Source organism: Channa argus, chromosome 21, assembly GCF_033026475.1.
Source record: "Channa argus isolate prfri chromosome 21, Channa argus male v1.0, whole genome shotgun sequence".
Lineage (NCBI taxonomy): Eukaryota > Metazoa > Chordata > Actinopteri > Anabantiformes > Channidae > Channa > Channa argus.
This window is the reverse complement of record NC_090217.1, coordinates 14,353,452-14,374,073: the sequence shown is the minus strand read 5'-3', so window position 1 is coordinate 14,374,073 and position 20,622 is coordinate 14,353,452. Positions and strand designations below refer to the sequence as shown.

General features: G+C 40.7%; 1 protein-coding gene across 1 annotated transcript in view; it reads left to right on the top strand.

The window, feature by feature from the left end:
• The first annotated feature begins 962 nt into the window (after nucleotides 1-962).
• Nucleotides 963-20,622, top strand: part of LOC137106529 (synapsin-3-like) — a 92,081-nt gene continuing 72,421 nt past the window's right edge. The window contains exons 1-3 of the mRNA XM_067489955.1: nucleotides 963-1,094; nucleotides 9,746-10,213; nucleotides 19,267-19,324. Of these exons, the coding sequence (XP_067346056.1) occupies nucleotides 9,807-10,213; nucleotides 19,267-19,324 (465 nt within the window). The 5' untranslated portion in view covers nucleotides 963-1,094; nucleotides 9,746-9,806. The remainder of the gene's footprint in view (nucleotides 1,095-9,745; nucleotides 10,214-19,266; nucleotides 19,325-20,622) is intronic.

Sequence of the window (20,622 nt, the reverse complement as noted above, 5' to 3'; positions counted from 1 at the left end):
ATCATGAAATATTTACCGCTGTTAATACCAGCCTGGCAGAGGTCTCAGTCATTTCCCTTTCTATGTGGGAGTTGTTCTTTAATTATTTTGTCAAGACTGTAGTAGCTTGTCATGCTGGAAGGCAAAACAGGATTGGGAAACTTTAAGGCACCCAAGCTTAAAGCAGCAGTAACTGATTTATGGCCACTAGGCGGCAGTGGACAAACATGTGAAAGCAATTAGCAATTAGCATCTCTTAATGCATTTTGGACATTTTGGTGAAGAATTAGCAAATAGCTCACATAGGTTTCTATCTATCTGTTTTAGCCACTAAGTATTTGTTTAGTGCTGAATAAATAGTGCACTTTTTTTCCTGATATTTGTGCTAATTATGAAAAATTATGAATATCATATCAGATAAGCATCAGGTTCTCCATGAATTACATATGTATGTGCTACATATCATAATTTCAGTATCCACTTATTAAACATACATGCATTTATATAATAATAATTATTATTATTCTGTATACGAAATATTTTCATTTTAATAAACATACATTTTACACGAATGTGGAAAGACTTAGCATGATATTACATTTTTTAAAAATTATTGGGATTAAAAAAAAAAACGTTTCTTGTTATGGCTTTACTTTATTCCCTTTAGCCTTACTGAGAGATGCTTAATTGTCCTGTGGCCACTGCGCTACACCCCTCACGTTCCCGGCATGCATTGTGAAGAGAGAAGAGAGGGAGAGAGAGGGAGAGAGAGAGAGGCAGAGGGAGAGAGAGAGAGAGGGGGGGAGAGAGAGAGAGGGAGAGAGAGAGAGGGAGGGGGGGGGGAGAGAGAGAGGGAGGGGGGGGAGAGAGAGAGGGAGGGAGAGAGAGAGAGAGAGAGAGAGGGAGAGAAAGGGAGGGAGAGAGAGAGAGAGAGAGAGAGGGAGAGAAAGGGAGAGAGAGAGAGAGAGAGAGGGGGGCTTGGCTGCAAGGCTGAGGAGGACCACGGACCTGATCGCAGAAGAAGAAGAAGCCGCATCAGAAGAAGAAGAAGAAGAAAGAAGAAGAAAGAAGAAGGCTCATCATCCGAGACTTGCTCATCACAAATCACCGCTCAGGTAAATTGTGCGCGTCTGTGCGTTTTTTTCCCAGCATCAATCCCACGTTTTTGTTTGCAGCCATTTGTCAGCGTGTGTGTTTCCTGCTGCGGGCTGTGCTGTTTGCACAAAGAAGCTCATCTTGTCGGGGGTATCTTTGAATTAGTTATCCAGACAAGGTTTGACCTGAGAACGCAGCGTTTTGCCAAATCCGACCACATTGATTTGGCAGCTTTGGGATGAGCAGGTTTGTGCAGGGATTCCCTCAGTCATGTCTCTCCTGCCCACAGTACAGTCACTCCTCCACTGAGCGTTTACAGGGGGAGGGAGGTGGGGAAGGTGTGGTGGTGGTGGTGGCGTGTGTGTACCAGTGTGCGTCTCTCCTAAAGGTGTGGAACTGATAGAGAAAAGCCATAATTAAGCTGATATTGTTCACTGGATTTTGTGACTGTGACTGATTATATTGTGCCTAAAGATGATGGCCAAGTTTCCGTCGACCCAGGGGCTGTTGACTGTCCTAAACTATACATGTCTTCATGCTCAAACATTTTGAAACACGATGCCACCTGCGGTTTAAAGCTGCAATGCTGTTTTATTAATTTAATAACTGTTTGCTTCCTTTTTTTTCTACACACCTAATAGATATAGAACAATATTAGCATTCATTTCAAGTTGTATGTGTGGCCCCTTAGTGAATGTGGTTGTTTAGCTGCTAAATGCTGCACTCTGCTCACCGGCTAGTTGCTAGTTACTTTGCCCGTGTGTCATTTGGTGCTGGGCAGTTGGCTTGCAGGGAATTTTTACAGCATTCAGCGATGAGAGCCAGTGCAATAATCAAAACAATACATTTAAAGATGCTAAAATGTTCCATTTAAACGAGGGAAAGTGCAGAGTTTGGGGAAAATTCCATGTGGATTGTCTTTATAAGCAACACATTTCGTATTGTTAATAGTAATTTAATCTATTTGTAACATATTGAAAATGATTAGTGCAGCCTTCATGATATTTAAGCAGAAAGTAGCATAGCCGTTCCATAATATATGAGACAGAATGTGATGGTGGTTTCAGGCCAGGCTGCTATTAGTCAAACATACTTAATCACGCAGTTCTGACAGAACTGATTAATAAAAGAAACTGTGAATTTCCTAACATTAAATTTGATTGTTGCCTGTTTAGCCACTTAGGAAATTATTAAGATATTAAAGAAAGGTTGTCGGAGGAGGGTAAGAGTTGAAAGAAAACATATTTATTGTAATCTCCACATCAAGTGGATGCAACATTACGACTAAGCCCTGAATATTTATTATAATGACACCATATACTGCCAAATAAGCACCATGAAATATTTATCAGGCAATCAAGAGACAGACACAAGGTTTCTGTCCATAACCAGTTATCTACTTTATCCCCCAGCAGATGCTCCTCAGCATGAAAGGCTGACTGCAGCCACTAATGATCTCCTTTTTCTTCTTTTGAGGAAATTATAAATTGCAAAACAGCAGTGACCTTTCTGTCCTTAATAAGCCAGTTCAGTGTTTCTCACTGTGAACCAACCTTCATGCACCGAATTTTCCAGTTTGTAAAAGGAGGAGACTACGATGTAGAAACAAGTTGTAGTAATGTGGGGGCTGGTGAATGGAACTATGAATCAATATGCTGCTGATGCTGTTCATATGGAAATGATTCATCAAAAGTGTGTTAGTCAGAACTCAGATGAATGAGAATGATAGCGTATTGCATATAAATCTACTTTCTTAATGGTGTCCATCCACAATTTGTTGTTGCATTTTTGCATGAAAAGTTTCCATAATCTGCTGGTTTAACAAGATTGTTTTGAGTGAAGCTGAGTCATTTCTGGAGTTGTTCACTTAGCACAGTGAGAAAGAAGGATCTGAGGTTGAATATGCTCAGAATTATTATTGTGCTTGTGTACTAATGTGGGGCATCTGCAGTGAGAAGTGAGGTGAGGTCACTGCGTGGTGACTCGGCTGTGAGTCCTAGCCTCACCAGCACAGCACTGCTGCAGACACACTCACTGTGGCGTTGTGCACATTCTGTCGCTGCACCCGTCAAGTTTCACAGTTCAAGGATGACTCTGTTGTTCTGCAAGTACATAAAGGCAGCATTACATGAAAAGTTAAGCTCCACTCTTGTAAGTGATTCTAGTGTTTTAAATACAGCATGTCTGCATTTTCTTTTTATGTTTGGTTGCCCTGTAAAACCAGTGCACTAAATGCATTTCACAGCGTGTTTGCATTTTCACACACTGAAATCGACTGCGGAAGCCTAATAGCATCCTCGCAAGCTGACATTTTACAACTTTTGGAATGGCTCATTAAAATAAGCTCCAAGCTTCCACACAACCTGCTGCAGCAACTCAGCGTCACGATTGCTGTAGACATCTCAGCCACAGCAGAAGAAGTGAATTTGAGCTTTAACTTTATGACAATACAAGCCATTTATGAAGGTATCTTTGTTGTGGATCATATTGTTTTTTTATTTCCTTGTCATGTAACCCACACTTTGTAGAGTACTGAACAATTGTGGTGTGTTAATGAATCTTAAAGAGCTCTTCAACCCTGAAGAATTTAATTAGATTTGGTGGTTCAGTGCATCAGGTCATTGTAAATGGGTTAAGTATTTCCGAGAAAACATTGAATATGAGATTCAAATGAAAATATTTGCTTCCCCTTAAACATTGGTCGAATACTGTATACACACGATGAGTGTTACCACAAAATAATAGTAGTTGCTTGTAATGTTGGCAAAGTAGGATCATAGTGTATTTCTCTGCTGCACAAACTGAGATGTTAACCACCAGGTCGTGGCTGATTGGTGTGTACTAGTGTCACCCACACACTTTATATGGAAGTCACCTTTCCTCAAGCTTTTTTCGGGGGCTATTGAGTCTCTTAGTGCAGTACTAGTAGCAACAGTGAGAAAGTGGCAGAGTGCTAGACACACAACATTGAGTCATAATGTTACCATTAGTGTTCTGTAAAAAGTAAGAGTGCTGTGTTACTTAGTTGGGCTACTGCAGTATATTTAGGACTAAAAGTAAAATAAGGGGAGAGTTGCCAAGTGACTGCAAAAATGCTGTAGCCCATCTGATGCGGTAAATCGTATGGCTTTTTTTTTTTTTGGATTACAGTCAAAATATTGTCAGCTGCTAAATAGAATAAACATGTAGGACTTTGTAACACCCATTTTATCATGAGTCAGCAGTGCAAGTTCAAATCTTATATACAAGTCACATAGGAAGGGACGCTGACACTATGTCCATTTGTGCTGTGCTCGTTCATTTGACAGAAGTTCAGCCCTGTCCAACAGTGCAGATGGTATTAGTGCAATAAAACTGAAATAATTTCCCCCTGCGTCACTAGGATTTTCTTTATATTTAAGCAAAACAGGCTTCAATTGAATCGCTGATAAAGGCAGAAATAATCTCTTTGTTGGACTCAGCACACTGACTTAAACTGGGGTAAATGATTATGCTGGATTAATACTCAGTAGTTGTAAATTGATGTATTGGATAAACTAAACTTTTGATCTGATGATGGATTTCAAGAAGAGGTCATCGTGTCATGGTTATTAAACATCATTTTGATAGCGCACATGTATGTGCCAAATTTCATGACAACCCATCTGGACATATGTGAGACAATTTCAGTTCAAACTGAGAAAGTTGTCCCTGTATTGGTGTGAGAGGAAGTCAGTTTTGCAAAGTCATGAGGCTTCGTCCTCTGAGGATCATGTTAAAAATAACTGAGCTTGTCCACTGTCTGCATCAAGATGTCTGTCACTGATGTTGTTACTGTTTTCCTTATCTTGATCTCAACAATAATCTTATCCAGTGTTGCTATGGGTTCTGTTTATGTTTTGTTTATGCTAACCTGTCCTCCAAACATACATAAAGTACGGAAGTGTGTGAACGATGCTGCTGTTGTCTAAGCGTTTGTATTGAAAAAAGTATACCTGGGCCCTTTTATGGCATCGTGATCATGAGCTTTATTTTTATGGTGTCTGGCCCATACGCCCATAGAAATCTTTATCTTCAAGGGACAAACAAACTGGTATAAGGGACATAATAGAACACACAGTGGCACTAATAGACAGGACCTTCTGAATCTGAATTATTCTCTGTGGAGTATAAATATCCCCATAGAAAAGTTTATAGTAAAAAATAGTCGGAGTGGCTTTGGCACAGTTATTAGAGCAGGTAGTTTGATTCCCAGTTCTACCTGGCCACATCTCACAGTGGCCTTGGACACTGCCCTGAAACCCCTGTGGTAGTGCCATCATCTGCACATAACTGTATCACTAAGGCATCAGTTATTATCCAGATACCTTACAGACCTAATTACTGGTCAGAAAAGGGGAATTGTAAGGCTGACAGTGAGGGAAGTGAGCCATGAACCAGAATCCATAGAAATAATCCTCTGGAGACTCTCTGCACATGATTGACAAACACTGATGATCAAAAACGATGATAACCGGGACAACAGCAGTGTCCACAAGGCCTTTTCCCCCGTAAAACTCCAGCAGCCATAAACATCCTTTCAGCGGCGAGTCCCCTTGTTTATTCATAATACCCCAACATGCCTCAGGCAGTTTAAGTGCCACCTCCCAAGCCAGCATTTAATCTTCATGGTTCTCCACCCCTCTTTAATTTCATTGTCCTTGCTCCGACTTGAGTCCGGTGACCATCCGCTGTAATTAGTCACACCCTCAGTCCCTTAGCTCAGACTGTCATGAATAATAAAAACCATGTTCGACTGCTCATGGTGACACTCCACACACACCAGGGAGCCACCCGCTGACCCCTATGAGCTTGTTGCAGTTTAGCAGTGTTAGATAATGATTGTGTGTGTGTGTGTGTGTGTGTGTGTGTGTGTGTATGATTGTCTTTGTTTTGATGGTGAGCAGGGTTCTCGTAAGAGCCTGGGGATGCTAACGGCAGCTATCGTTTTAAGTTAACATTTATGCCACTATTCATTAAATACTACTCATGTGATAGACAATGTATTGACATAGTAGACAATGATGATAAAAAGCATTCACCTCCCACTTCCTACTTCCAAGGGGGGTGACAAATTTTCTCTAGACATTATATGACTTGAGTTATAAAAAGTAGTAGTGAGGAAAATTGATTTTTATGTTAAAAAAAAAATAAAAATAAAAAAGCCAGAGTCCTTTTACTGAGAGTGGCTTCAAAATGTATTCACACCCCCTCATTTTTGTTGTGTTGCAGATTTAAATACCCTCGAACTACATTTTTATTTAAACTTTGAATAAGTAGTTGCAAAAGGCTGGAAACAGTCACAGTCAGATGTTACCTTCAAGTACGTCTCGCATCATTGATCTCATTAAGAAAATCTGCATGTTGGTGTTGCTTACTGTACCTTTCAATAACAAATATCGGCCATTATTGCATAGTTTTTCCAAGTAAAGTGGAAAGTCACGTTGTGAAAGAAGATGGGATGACACTACTGCCTGTCATATTCCCTAATTAGTCAACAATTCTATCACGTTTTGATGTGTAAATTCACAGAGCAGCCATTCAGAATATGTGTTAGATTTTACAAGGAGAATGTGAACAGGAAGAAACTATGTCTCTTGTGATGTATCTTCATCAATTACAAGTTGTTTTTTTTTTTTTTTTAAATATAGAAAAACACACGCCAACACACACATCAGCAGGGGTCCAAGAGTGTGGTGTGACATTATCCTGTTCTTCTCCTTTTATTAGAGAGCACAGCCTGTGATTACGGCTGAGCTAAAGTCATCGTTGCTATACTATCATTCCTTTGTTCACTGCTTACTGAATTTCTCATCAGCTTTCAACTATAGGTTTCTATCAGGCTGGTGGGCTGTCTGGAAGTATTTTATCTCTCATGTTTGCAACCAGGTCAGCAGAAACAGAGCATGGTTTCCTCTTAATGTGAATGTACTGCAGAAAGAACTCAGAGGCAAAGCCTTTAAGGATTGAATAGCTTCAGATGTGCTCAGACACAGAGAAAAAAGCTCATAGGATGTTAAGAAAGTTAGGATGCGGTGGAAAGAGTGGGATTTTCAGCATTTCAGCAGATCGCTGCTTATCTGTCCAATGGGATCAAATGCTTACAAAGAGAGCTGAGCTGGCAATCAGTGGCCCTGTGACTGTAATTTCCACAGTTTTTTTTTCTTTAATCTCTGTTATCCAGCAATTTGTCTTAAAGCACGGGTTCACATCTCTTTTAGGACATCTCGCATGTCTTAAAACAACAGACAGGTACTCGCGTGGACGGGCCATGAGGGCCGTTTAATGTGAGATTTCCCTTTTGTGTTTCTCATTTGAGCTGCAGTGGAAGGAAATTACTTTAAACTCAAACACGGCAGCTTTGGAAGATACTTAATGTGACTAATGGAATTTTTCTTTAAATTAAGTTTTTAATATATTTTTTTAATACAAACATGGAGGATCATTGATTTCTGCCCTCATCACTTACAAATATAAAGCATCTTTTGGAGTGATTGACAGTAACAGGAGGATTGGTTAGTAAGTGAAACCGGTTTCACTGTTTATCTGGGCACGTAACTTCTGTTTTAATACACACTTGGAAAAAAAGTGAAGCTATCCTTTTAAGTTTTGCTAGATTGCCCTGGGAGACTTTTGTGGTGGGTGACACATGCAGTAAAGCAGAGCCTGGCCACTGAGGGCCCTATTACATCACCAGTTTTGGTGTTAGTCTTTATGACAACAAGCACCTGACAGGCCCATAGGCAAAACACCAAGCTCACTCCCCAAACCTAAGCATAAAAGAATTAAGCGTTAGTTTCTATATATTTTTTTATTTTAATAAAAAAAAGAGAGCTTTGCAGCAAACCAGCTGGTGAACATAGTGCAACATTTAGCAGATAAAGAGCCAGATATTATTCTCAGGAGTTAGTGGAGACCAAAATGCAGGTACCTGGAGAGTGAGTGTTGGACTATTTCCCAGAAATGAGTGCAAGTGTTGCTTTGTTTCTGCTGAATGTATAAAACAGCAAATGTTTTGTATGCTGCTCCATCTTTATAACATGACAATACGCCATTGCTGTGTTTACAGCTTGTTCCAAGTGCTCACCGTGCTGCTTCAACGATTCATTTCTTCAGTAGAAAGGAATAGGTTTCGCGCAAAGTCCCCCACAGTCAGCGTGGGTTGTTAGAAATTAATGACCGACTAATGCATCATTGGGTTTGGTCTTTTCATGGATTTTTTTCAGACGATAACTGAAAATAACAACACACTTAATTATTTAAAGTGTCTTTGAACTTATCCTCTCTGTTCATATTATGAATGCAGTCAGTAGCAGTAGAGGTACAGGGACAGCTCAGTCGCCTTTCTCTATATTTGGGAAGAGAATCTCCCTTTTGGCAATTAGTTTAAAAAAGAAACATTATTACACAACAGCCATGATCAAGACTGCTACTACCACATTACGACAGTACTACTGCATACGACCCCTGCCGAGCTCAGATATGAGGTTCAGGGATCTAGTAGAGCTCAGTTTGTCTTTTACAGGTAATTGCACAGAAGCTACAACTTTCACTCTATACAAATGATCGTGATGCAGATCGTCATGACTACATTAAGTTGTCAGGATGAAAGGTTTGCCCCACGTCATCTGCATGCTGTGGACTTGTTTCACCCCTCTCCCCCAGTTAAAATACAAAAACACAACCACAAACATCAGGCACATCCTCTTGAGATGTAACGCCTCAATAAGAAATGCACTTTCATTTGATCTGAGCTCTATTTTCCATGATAGCGGCCTCGTTTTAATCTGGTTTAAGGGGTTCTTCCCTCCGCCGCTCTCATGCTTTCTTCATTGCAGTTTGATAGCTAATCTGTTTGAATGTCTTTTCTCTGCCACACTGGGTTCCATGTATTATATAACTGTTTCCTTTCTCCCACCGGGCTCTATCTGTTTTACAAAGAAATGAGCTGTGAATCAGTGCACCCACTTTGCATCTTCACTGCTGTGTCACTGAATTATTTGCCAGCGGTTTCTGTCCCACCCTGTCTAGCTAACCTAATCTTATGTAAATCAGGATTAGCAGATTTGTTGCTAAAAATTGTTTAAGAAAAAAAACAAAAAACCCATAGACCACCTGCTCACTATAACAGTATATCAGAATGTGTTTGGCACCTTGCTAAGCGTGTGTCTGACTCATTTCACATCAGATCTGATAATTAATGTGAACGTCAGAGGCATCATTTACTGCTTTTCATCACATCTATATTTAAACGAGGCAGACAGTCTAATATTTAGCTATACCTACATGTGCTGTAGCTTTTTGAACACTTAAAACCTCATTCAGTGCGATCTGTCCGCCCATGTGATGAATGGCAGTCTGATATTCCCTTTACTTTGAACTCTGTGTTGGTCATAATCAACTCGGGAGGGAAATGTCTCTTGAGTTGGCAATTGTTGCTTGCTATTCCATATTTTGTTTTCTTTTGGGAGGTAGCATGTACAGCTGGTTAATCTGATTTTCTTTCCTTAAAACAAGCAGACTTTATTGGAGAGCGGCACTGATTTACAACATTGACATTTCAGGCAGGTGTTGGGGTGAGACAGTCTGATTATAAAAGCAATTCAAACTGAGTGTCAACAGACTTTTTTGTTTTCCTTTCCCTCCTTTGTAGGATTTCAGTCGTTTTTCCCCCTCACTTCTACTGGCCTGACCCACCCACCAGCCCAATCACCATGAACTACCTTCGCCGGCGCCTGTCAGACAGCAGCTTTGTGGCCAATCTCCCCAACGGCTACATGATGGATCTGCAAAGGCCGACCCCTCCAGCTTCATCCACTTCTTCTCCCGCCTCCCCAGCCACGGAGAGGAGGCAGCCCCCGAGCATCCCGAACCCAACCCAGGCCTCGGGCACTGGCTCAGCCTCAGGCTCAGGCTCAGGCTCAGGCTCAGGGAGCTTCCTCAGCTCCTTCTCCAGTGTGGTGAAGAGCGCTCAGATGGCCCAGAATGTGGCCGCCGCCGCACACGCTAAATCAGCCGCAGCAACAGCTGAAGCAGCCTCTGCAGGAAGCAGCCAGCCAGCAAAGCCTGTCATACGCAAGCCCAAGATCCTGCTGGTGATTGATGATCAACACACAGACTGGTGAGCGGCGGTTTAATGATTTGTGTGTGTGTGTGTGTGGGTTGATAGTTGAGTCACATCACATTTCACATTTCAGGTCAATTTCCTGGACTTTGGGGTTGTCTCAATGTCCCAGTTCAACAGATAAAAAAAGTGTGACAATGGTTCCAGGTCATTAAAGCTACATGTGTAGCTTTAAATGAATAAATCACAAAAACAAATGAGAATCCTACTGTAGCCCCCTTTCCGCAGCATAATTGTTGCCCTCCTGGAAAGTATCTCCAGGCTTTCTTTAGGTGAAGCTTTGCAAAATGTAGGCACAACCTCTATTGTTATCCAAAAGCGACTGAAAGCTAGTCAGACCCACCACTCCACAGGGTGACATGTTTCACCTGTCAAAGGACTTGGTCATGCTGTTGTTCAAAAATGTCCAATTGCCACAATTTTTTACAGCAGTTAGAATGAAGTGGCCGCTACTGTGTAAAATGTTGGGATGATTTAAGACTTTTTTTTTTAACAGCTTTATGACCAAGTGCTTCGACATGAAGAAACATGTGACAGGTTTGAATGTTGTATCTAGTTCATGTGTTTTTACTGGAGTTTTGGGCAATAATGGAGGACTACAACACAGGAGAAGCTAACCCCGCTTGGACACAGGTTCCCTGTGAGTAGGCCTGCACACAATTCATTGGGCGTTGTCGGAAATCAGTTTACTTGAAAAATGGTTAAAGGTAAAGCTGTTTTCTCCTGGTTCCTGGTTCTAAGAAGCTCTCAGCTGCAAAGCTTTTCCTGAAATATTTAGGTTTTCCTTTAACATTCTTTTTAACAAGCCACATATCAGTGTCATTAAGCCAATTAGCCATTTGATTTTGTTAGCACGCGAATAAAAACTGTGACTGAGGTGTGAAAACTTCAATTAGCACAGTCCTTATGTGGTTTTTCCTTTTTCCCCTTTTTTTTTCTTTAGTCCAGCTAATTTGCAGACATTTTTGGCTTCAGTTTTGAAAGGAGTACCAGATATTTTGGTTATGACAGACTTGTAAGACCTTGATTTTAACAGGCTCATAGCATAGCTCTATTTGCTGGAATAAAAATTGCCATGGCAACAAGAGAATCATCCTTTGCTTTGGAGATGACAGACAAATAAAATGAGCTTTGATGAGAAGAGATGGGCTCCCCTTTCACCCAGAGTATGTACATGCTCTGGGTAAAAGAGGCTTCGTTTTTACGGAGGACGAATCCATTTGTAGAGTTGCAGTCGAGACGAGCAGCAGCCAGTTTTCCGTCTTTGTTTCACTCGATCAATAAAACACTCACTTACATATTGTGAATTTTTATTCTTTTGACAGACATTTGCTGATAAATCGACCTCAGCAAAACCCTTATTAGCTATTCCCTCCCCTTTCAGCTTATCTAAAGAATTAGGAGGCGTCATTATGTGCTGAAGCATCTGTATCTCAAGCTCGGCGGGTGAGAGCAGGCCAACGTCTAAAAATGATCACTGAATTAAAGCGCCCTGCTGACAGATGTGTCAAAAGAACCATGAATTTGCTCCATTTTCTGAAACGCTGGGCAGCATGATCCAGCTGGCTGGAATCTCAAAACGGCCCAGTCCTTTTTTTTGCAGCCTGGTGTTTTTGCAACAAATCGCCAGGGGATCATCCTCCCATGGAGGCATCCTGGCTCATTCAGACGCTCTGAGGGACTGTCCCTCACTCCTGAGAGAACAGCAGGGGTTGTTATTTACCCAAACAAGCTCAGTTACATAAAGAGAGAGAATAATGGAGTCCTTGACAAGTGGTCAGCAGCATTCTGCATTCAGTAAATGAATTATAATGAAAGTAATTTGTGAATGATTTAATCTCTTGCAACAGCACTGGAATAAAATACTACCTTTTGTGGAGTTTTTAACGGTCAGATTTTGTCAGGTCTCAAACAAAACTCTGAATGATGAACGCTACTTTCAGAATTAACTGAAGTCGGAGGAATATGATTGAAATTGTTCCAAGTTTGTCCACCAGGTGCCACTGTAGTTTAATTAAAGTTTTACAGAGACCTGCTCATCGGCTCTTCTCATAGTTTTGTCTTTGCTGATGTGACAGACTTTGACCAGCAGATGGTGATGTCTGATTGCCTGGGAGATTTATAAGAAACACTTTTCATCTGCTGTCAGGACTTACAGATGATTTGCATTCAAAAGATATTGACCACAAAGACTGAATGAATTCACTGATGACTTGACTGATGAAAAGTGCCTGTTAGTCTCCATAAGGCCACATTTTTTTTAGGCTCGACATTAAAGTGGAGTCAACCTAGATAGTTCATAATAATTTAAATCTTTATACTTGTGAAGACTGGTTGGCACTAAAATCTGAAATCCACACTAAACTTAATTTTTAAACCAGACAAACTGCACTAACCATTACCATTCTCAGACCAACCTGGGGCTGTTTGTCTTCTGGTAGATCATCCTCCAGGTTTTGTATCTCTATAACCCATCTAGAGATCAAAAGCAAGAAAGATTTCCCTTATAACTGTAGAACTTTGGTGAGAATATTCAAATTTTTTAATAATAGTTTGCAATAGTTGCACTTCGTCAACGTGTAAAGTAATGATTGTAGGAAAAGAATTGTGTCAATATCAATGATATCAGGTGTTGAATGGATCCTCTGATATGTTTTAGGTCAGTTTGATTGGAAAATATTGAGAAGAACACTTTGTTACTGTACAGAGATACAAAAGAAGACTTCACTTTGCAACAGTGAATGCACTTTAAATCTCTTTCATCTCCAGATGCCTTTTTTCCGTGACAGTCAGTATCCAAAATGTCACTGAGAAATGCTTGGGAGAGTGTCTGTGATGCAGCAGCTGTTGAAGATAACCTGGCAGACAGATGGTGGCAATGTCAAAAATATGTTAAATGTACTGATGTCTGCCTCAAGATCATTTTGAATAGCTCAAAAAGTGACTTTAAATCAAAATGTCTTTCTCTCTGTCTGGTAACTGGAGTACATCATAGAAATGTCTGAGGCCAAAGCTTAACAGTTAATGCTTGAGTCTCTGAAACAAGTGACCGTAAGGACAAAATATTTGGCTACTGCTGTGGCAACATGGTTGTGTCTTTGTGTTGTCGCAGTGTATGCTTTCAGGACAGTGTGAAACCTGCCTTTGGCCAGCTAAGCACTCTCACTATTGTTGATGTAGGAGCATTAGGAAATAGGCAGACTGTGTACTGCTCTGCTGTTGTAATCTCTGTGGGAAAAGAAAAGGTTAAGATAAAGGTTTCAAACAAAAAGGCCAAATTTCTAATTTATTTTATGACCCTGAAGTGATTCCAGATGTAATCTTGTTTTTATTTTGTAAGCTACCATGTGGTCCACAAGTCTTCCAGCAGTCACTCTCGAAACAGATGTGTTTTTCATCCATTTCCATAAATCAACATAGATCATATCTCATATCTGCAGTCACTGGTTTAACTGGGGCCACAGCAGCCACAAAAAGTGTATCTGGTAGTTATCTGGTAGAAGGACTATAATAAGTAGAGCCACAGCACAGTGTTGCTCTGTTGTGTTCATAAATGCACAGCGGATAAATGCTGTAGTCACAATAAACCTTACCATCATCCACGTGTTCTGTTTCAGTACCAAACACAAGTCAGTGTGTTGCAGATGTGTAAGCTCAATGTTTTCCTTCAAACGTATCATTATAGGAAATATCAAAGAAACCCTTTTCAAAAGTCTTTACATTTCTTTAAAATCCTGAGCCAATAGAATGCAGTTTTCGGACAAGTTTGTTTGTAGCCACTTTAAAGGCCAGTGAAAAGACGGCTGTCATGGAAATAGCAAATTGCAATAATAAAAAAAACAAAAAAACAGATTCAGGTCTTTAACTGTATGGTAAACATGATGCCAGGTTTCATACATTTCTTTTAAGCTGCATTTATGCATTAATTAGCTACATATAGATGGATGATATATATAGTCCCTCCAATGAGTTTGACCTTTTCATGTCAGTTGGCTTGTTTTTACGGAAACTCTAAATTTAAAATCAGCTGGTTCCTTGGCAAGTTATTTGGCTGTGGACCAGTAAAAGGTGGACAAACACTGAAGCAGAATATACATAGTAGTTATAGTAGTTGTCATGTGCACATATTGTGGTGGGATATGATGTGAAAGTTTGGATTGATTACATGTGGTCACATTACATGGGTTTGGCAAAGCATATGTTGTGAGGATGTTAAATCCTTAATAATATACTGTACAGTGAAGTACAAGTATGTTTATAAACCTTTTATTGAAACCTTTAAATACACTTTTGCTATCATTTATGATAGGCAACACACTTTCTTGTTCCAATCCTCTGAGTTATGCCAACTTGAAAGCAATGTTGAATATATCAAAGTGGAAGGACAGGGTGTCCGTCCGCCCATCGCTGCCTGCCCCTGGGGTTGAATTTCCTCCTGGGCATTCCAGCAGAGAGGCTGAGGTCTCTTGGGAAACGCTGCTCTGTCCTGACAGGCTTGGCCTCCAGCAATGACTGATGCACAATAGCAGTACACAGTACTGAGGCAAAGCCTTCGAGAGCATCACTACCACCACCAACAATCCCTCCTTTTCTTCCTCAGTGTATCTCTCTCTCGCTCTCTCCAACTCTCTCAGGCTGACATGTCTGACACTTTGCCAAGAAACTGTCAGTCTGTTTGCACTGTGTTCAGAATGATATGAGTGTCTAATTGCTCAATTCAACCCTGCTCTGGCAAGGAGTTTACTTCATGTACCTTTCTAAGTAGTGTGATATCCTGTGGCTCCCCTGAACTATATGAAGAGGGTTTACATTTCATGTTTTGGCTAAAGGAAAAGCAGGGAGCCCAAAAACTCTGAAGCCTTTTGTGGCATTTATTAATCCGTACTGGACTTCATGAAGACAGCAAAGGTATTTAGAGGTATGTAGAGGATCGTTCTTGGCCACCTGCACCCCCAGGTGAGCTCAATGCCGCTTCCGCTGCAGTTTGTTTAAAGACCTGGCATAGGGTGGATAACGCTGTCATCTACCTGCTGCATCGTGCCCTATCCCACCAGGAGTCCCCTGCGAGTACTGCGAGGGTCATGTCCTTGGACTTCTCCAGTGGTTCTAACACCATCCAGCCGTCACTGGTGCAGGGGAAGCTGGAGGTGGCAGGCATGGACCAACATCTGGCTGCATAGACCATCAACTACCTCACTGACAGACCACAGTACGTGAGACTATGTGTCGGCTGTGGTGGTCTGTAGTACGGGGGACCCCAGGGGATGGTGCTTTCCCCTTTTCTGTTCACTCTCTACACATCAGACTTAAAGTAAAAGTCTCCCCACTGTCACCCGCAGAAGTTCTCAGATGACCCTGCCATTGTTTCCTGTGTGTCCTAGGGAAACGAGCAGGAATACAGGGAAGTCATCACTGACTTTGTTGACTAGTGTGTTTAAAAAAAAAAAAAAAAAAACACCTGCTCCTGAACACCAGCAAGACAAAGGCCTTGGTGATTGACATCCGGTGGAAACACCCACAAGTCACACCGGTGAGCATCCAGGGCTCAGACATAGAGTGTGTGGACACTTTTAAATACCTGGGTGTGCACCTTAATAATAAACTGAACTGGTCCAACAACACTGATACCCTGTACAGGAAGGGCCTGAGCCATCTCCACCTGCTGAGGATACTGAGGTCCTTAGGTGTGAGCAGGGCTCTTCTCCAATCTTTCTATGACACTGTGGTGGGCTCTGCGTCTTTCTACGCTGTTGTGTGCTGTCCAGGTGGCAGCACAGACAGAGACAGGAAGACACTCAATAACCTGGTTAAGAGAGCCGGCTCTGTCCTGGGATGCCCACTCAATCTCATCGAGGAGGTATTGGACAGAAGGATGTTGCCCAAACCAACGTCCATCCTGGATAACACCTCCCACCCTCTGCACTACACTGTGGAGGTTCTGAGCAGCTCCTTCAGCAGAAGACTGTTACACCCCCACTGTAAGATGGATGCTATCGCAGGTCGTTCCTCCCCACAGCTATCAGACTGTACAACACATCGCTACAGTCAGACACAAATGGGAGTCACTTTTTTGTATTTCTGATGTGTATGGTTAAAATGGTAGAAACGTTTCTGTCTGTTATGTAACTTTTTTTTTTGCTCTTGTGCAATATTTGTTTGGGTAAGGGGAAATATCTTTGATTTAATGTGTGGTGCAATATCTGGTGCTCGTCTTGTCATTGCTGGAACACTGGAATTTCCTCATCATCTGAACAATAAAGTCCTAAATAAAAGGGAGTGCAACTGATTGTATAACAGAATCTGAACACCCTAACTGACTGGTTGTGTGCAGGAAAATAGAGACTTAATGTTGTGGGTTAAAATTACTACTTCATTAACTTTAAATGACCTCTATTGTTGTGGTTACAGTATTAACCATCTGGTTAAGATACAGAGCAGTTGTGATCATCCTAAAATAAATACCAGACTCCGCAGTTTCCCTCTAATCAGAGTAGCTTTTAGCATCACTGCAGTATGTTTTTAGTTTTTTCATTATTTTGTAGCCTGCAATTGTTTAGATTTAGTCATATTCCTATCATCAACAGCAGCTCTAGAGCCACTGAACCCTCAGTACACTACCTGCCCAGCCAAAAAGTAAGTGCATTCCAGACAGACAAAGTTAGACATTAGCTAAGGGAACATTGGACATTTTTAATAGTTAAATTCTTTCAAAGTGGTGGAGAATATTAATGTTACTCTGTAACAACTGAATGTGTAGAAAAGGAACTTATAAATTTAAACCATATAAATTTAAAAGGCAATAAGGCAATTATAATGTTTTTTTGTTTTACTGATGTGCCAAACTGGCCAAAAAACATCAGTTGTTATTAGTTTGCAGCCACATACAGCTTTACATATTTCTTTTTTTTTTTTTTTACATGAGCTAAAAAAACACAAGTAGAAATGCTGTGTGTATTTAAACATATGCGACCGCTGTATTAGAGAATCTGCAGCATTATTAACATATCAGGTTCAGTGGAGAGGATACAAATAGAAGCAGGGATAATTGTCAAAAAATAACCTGGGAGGGACAATTAGTTTCAGTACATACTGTACATTGTGCGCACACTTCCTATTAGTGGTACAAAAGAGGGAACATACTGTAAACAAAAAAAGGAATTCATCTGTTTATAGTGGGTGTGGACACAAGTGGGAGAAGGAAATCCCAGACCTCTTTTCCGAGTGTGTACATTTTAACACATGTAAAGCGCTTATCAAAAAACACACCACGGTGGCCTGAAATTAACATTGACCACTTGGAGCGACGACATGTTTTGAAATACTTTCAAAGGCATCCCAGCCATTTTTGTACAGCGTGCCTGCGCACACCGCCTCACGCTCTGTGGTGGTGGTCCAGGGTGACAGGGGGCACTGCCTTTCAAGTATGTAGGTCAGTCCTGCTGAAGATTCACAGCTTCCAAAATTACAGGGATCGAGGCGGTAAGCGATTCAATACGTTAAAGTCCACCAGCTGGGATATGTTAGCATCAAAATCCTTCCCAGTGAATGCTAATGAACAGACTTAACAGTTCAGATGTGATGGCATGAAAAACAAAGAGGTGGACGTGGGGAAGACGAGCAGAGGAACAAAGATGCTTTGTTTGGCGAGAGGCTATAAGATAAATGCTGTGAAAGGAAAATGCGTTTAAGAATGAACAGGTTGAGGGGCTTTCGAAATCTCAAAAACAGCTTGTCCCAGTAACCAAAGGCCTCGAGCTTGTAGTCTGGATCCTCAACTACATAGAGCTGAAGCCTGAAGCCCTTGACAGATTGTTTACTACCCCATGCCTGCGGGAGGTGAGGGTCCAGGGCTCAGGACCACTGAGCACTGGGACACAGTGTGGCTATGAACACAAAGCAAAGAAAAGGCTGAAATATGAAAACCATAATCTGCTGTATAAGGGTTTTTTCCACATCAGCACATAGTTGCAGTATTTCTCCAAAATATAAACTCACAACTTTGTTGCATTTTAAGGCTCAAACTTTCCATCCACACATTTCCAATAAACTGACACTAAAAACTCTGCAAACCTTAGATCAGTTTGCACCGTGAGAACACTGAACATCTCAAACTTGGAAACTCACTGTTGTTAAGTTGATAAGTTTGATGGTTTTCAAACTGTCACCAAAAAACGGTGACTCTAGTGATTTCACTATTTACCTTATAGCAAAGTTTTCTTATTCTTGGTAACAGTCGGGAGCAGGCTTTGGCATCAAGTCAATCCAGTTACAGGAACTGAAATCAAATTGGGTTTGCCTCTGGTGGTGGGGTGAGGTCAGCAAAACGAATTAAGGAGTAAACAAGTTTAATTGTACAGTGTGTGCTTAAATTAGTCAAATGCAAAGAATTTAACATTGTCAGCTTTCCGCTGTGGTCTTTCTGTGTAGAAACTTTGTGTTTAAATAACACAGTGACTCCACATCTGTCTTTTGTTCAGTCTAAATACAGCAGGTCTGATGGTTACAGAGATAAGGCTTCTCGTAACTGGAAGCTGGACACAGGTTGTTGGAAAAGACATATTTAACATCAACTTGACCACAAACTGCTCTCACACACCAGAATATTACAGGAAGGTAGAGTGTAACACTCAGTTGACCAGTGAGTCAGTCCTCTTTTATTAAAATCACTTTATTTCGATTTTTATCGTTTGCCAAGGGATTTTGTTTACTTGAAGCCCCACAAGGTCAGATTCTGTAATCATGGAAAATATGAGTCATTATTTTGCCCACTCACAAGGTATTTTAGAAGGTCTCTTGAAATTTCTGCTCTCCTCCAATCAAATAAACAAAAGGATATTTTAAGGTTGTTTTGACTGTTTGGAGCCCATTGAGTTGGTGCAGGGGAAAGAGCCAGATGTTACAGTAGACAAATCAATCTACACTATGCACAATATAGTCACATCCTTGAAACTATATTTGCGGGGTGCAATCAAATCAAAAGCTCCTAATGTGTATAATAGGTCATTTTAGTTGTGGATTTTTTTCACAGTTTATCTCCTTTTTTCATGCAGGGCGAAGTATTTCCGTGGGAAGAAACTGAATGGAGAGTATGAGATCCGAGTGGAACAGGTATAGTAGATTTAACAAATTAACAAAATTGTGTAAATTGTGTAAGTGTGCGATTAACATTCACAGGTTTGTTGTTATTACAGGCTAAACATTACTGGTATTTCTTTTATTTATAATATTTAATTATATTAATTATAATTGTATTCTCAGTGCATTATTGTTCTAATTTTGTTTCACTTACCAGATTTCTGTTTTCAGTATTATAAAATACATTGCTTGGCTTTTTAATAGCCAAGAAAACTATAGCACATATCTCAAACTATGTTTCCTGGACGGCCTACTAGCACCGCTAAATTACCACCGCTTATTTTGTTTTAATTTTATCCAAAATGAAACAAAGGACCAGTTCTGGAAGGAAGTTGGCAGCATACGACTCAAAAGAAAACTATTCCACTGCTCTGTATCTCATGTAAAGGCCTCAGGTTTGCCACTGGGTGGTGAACCATATTTGGCCTAGTGGCCAAACTGTGGTACTGCAACGTTCACATTCATTATGTGATGTAACCTGCCCAAAAAAAAAAGCATTTTTCTCATAGACAGTTAATGCAAAGTTGTTCTTTGTGTCAGAAGAACCTGTAAATTTTTTGGAGAATTTGATAATCAGTCCAATGTTGTTAGGAAAGTGTTAAGCCTGCCTTGAATGGGCAGCTTGTAAGGGTTGCAAGGATGAAACTCAAAAACATTAGAATATCTCTGGACTGCTTTTAGGTTTCTCTAATGACTTTGTTACATAACGTTTTTAAGTGTGTTCAACCAAAAAGGATTAAACTAAAAGTTTAAACTAAATATTTTATAAGTCTAGATATACAGTATTTACAATGTGTAGATGACATCTAATTTACCTCACAGAAGTGTTGGGTTTACATCTGTTAGCCATTGTTAAGACTGGCTCAGTCTTTGAAATGGAGTGGTGGGTTTTTATGAGAGAGGGAAAAAGGGACCTCAAAAAGCTGGACCAGTCAATTTTATGGCCTGTTTGTTCAACTCTCAACTGCTGTGGTCATATCTTCCTTCTGGGCTGGCATAAGACTCCAGTAAGAGTAAAGATTTTTCTATATGATGTGAATTTGGGTGGTTTGTCTTTGCTATTGAACCCCAATAAAAAAGCAGCAGTTAATTAGGCCCCTTAAGTCAATAGTGAAGGGGGACCATACAACGCATCCAAAGCTCTGCTCCAACTGACCTACTTAGATCTCGTTGGACCGTCCACTCATTCCCACAAACCCCTCTTGCGCTGACTATAACAAGTCAGTCACTAATTGCCTTCTCTAGCCAGACTCGTCATAGGCTGTTTGTGC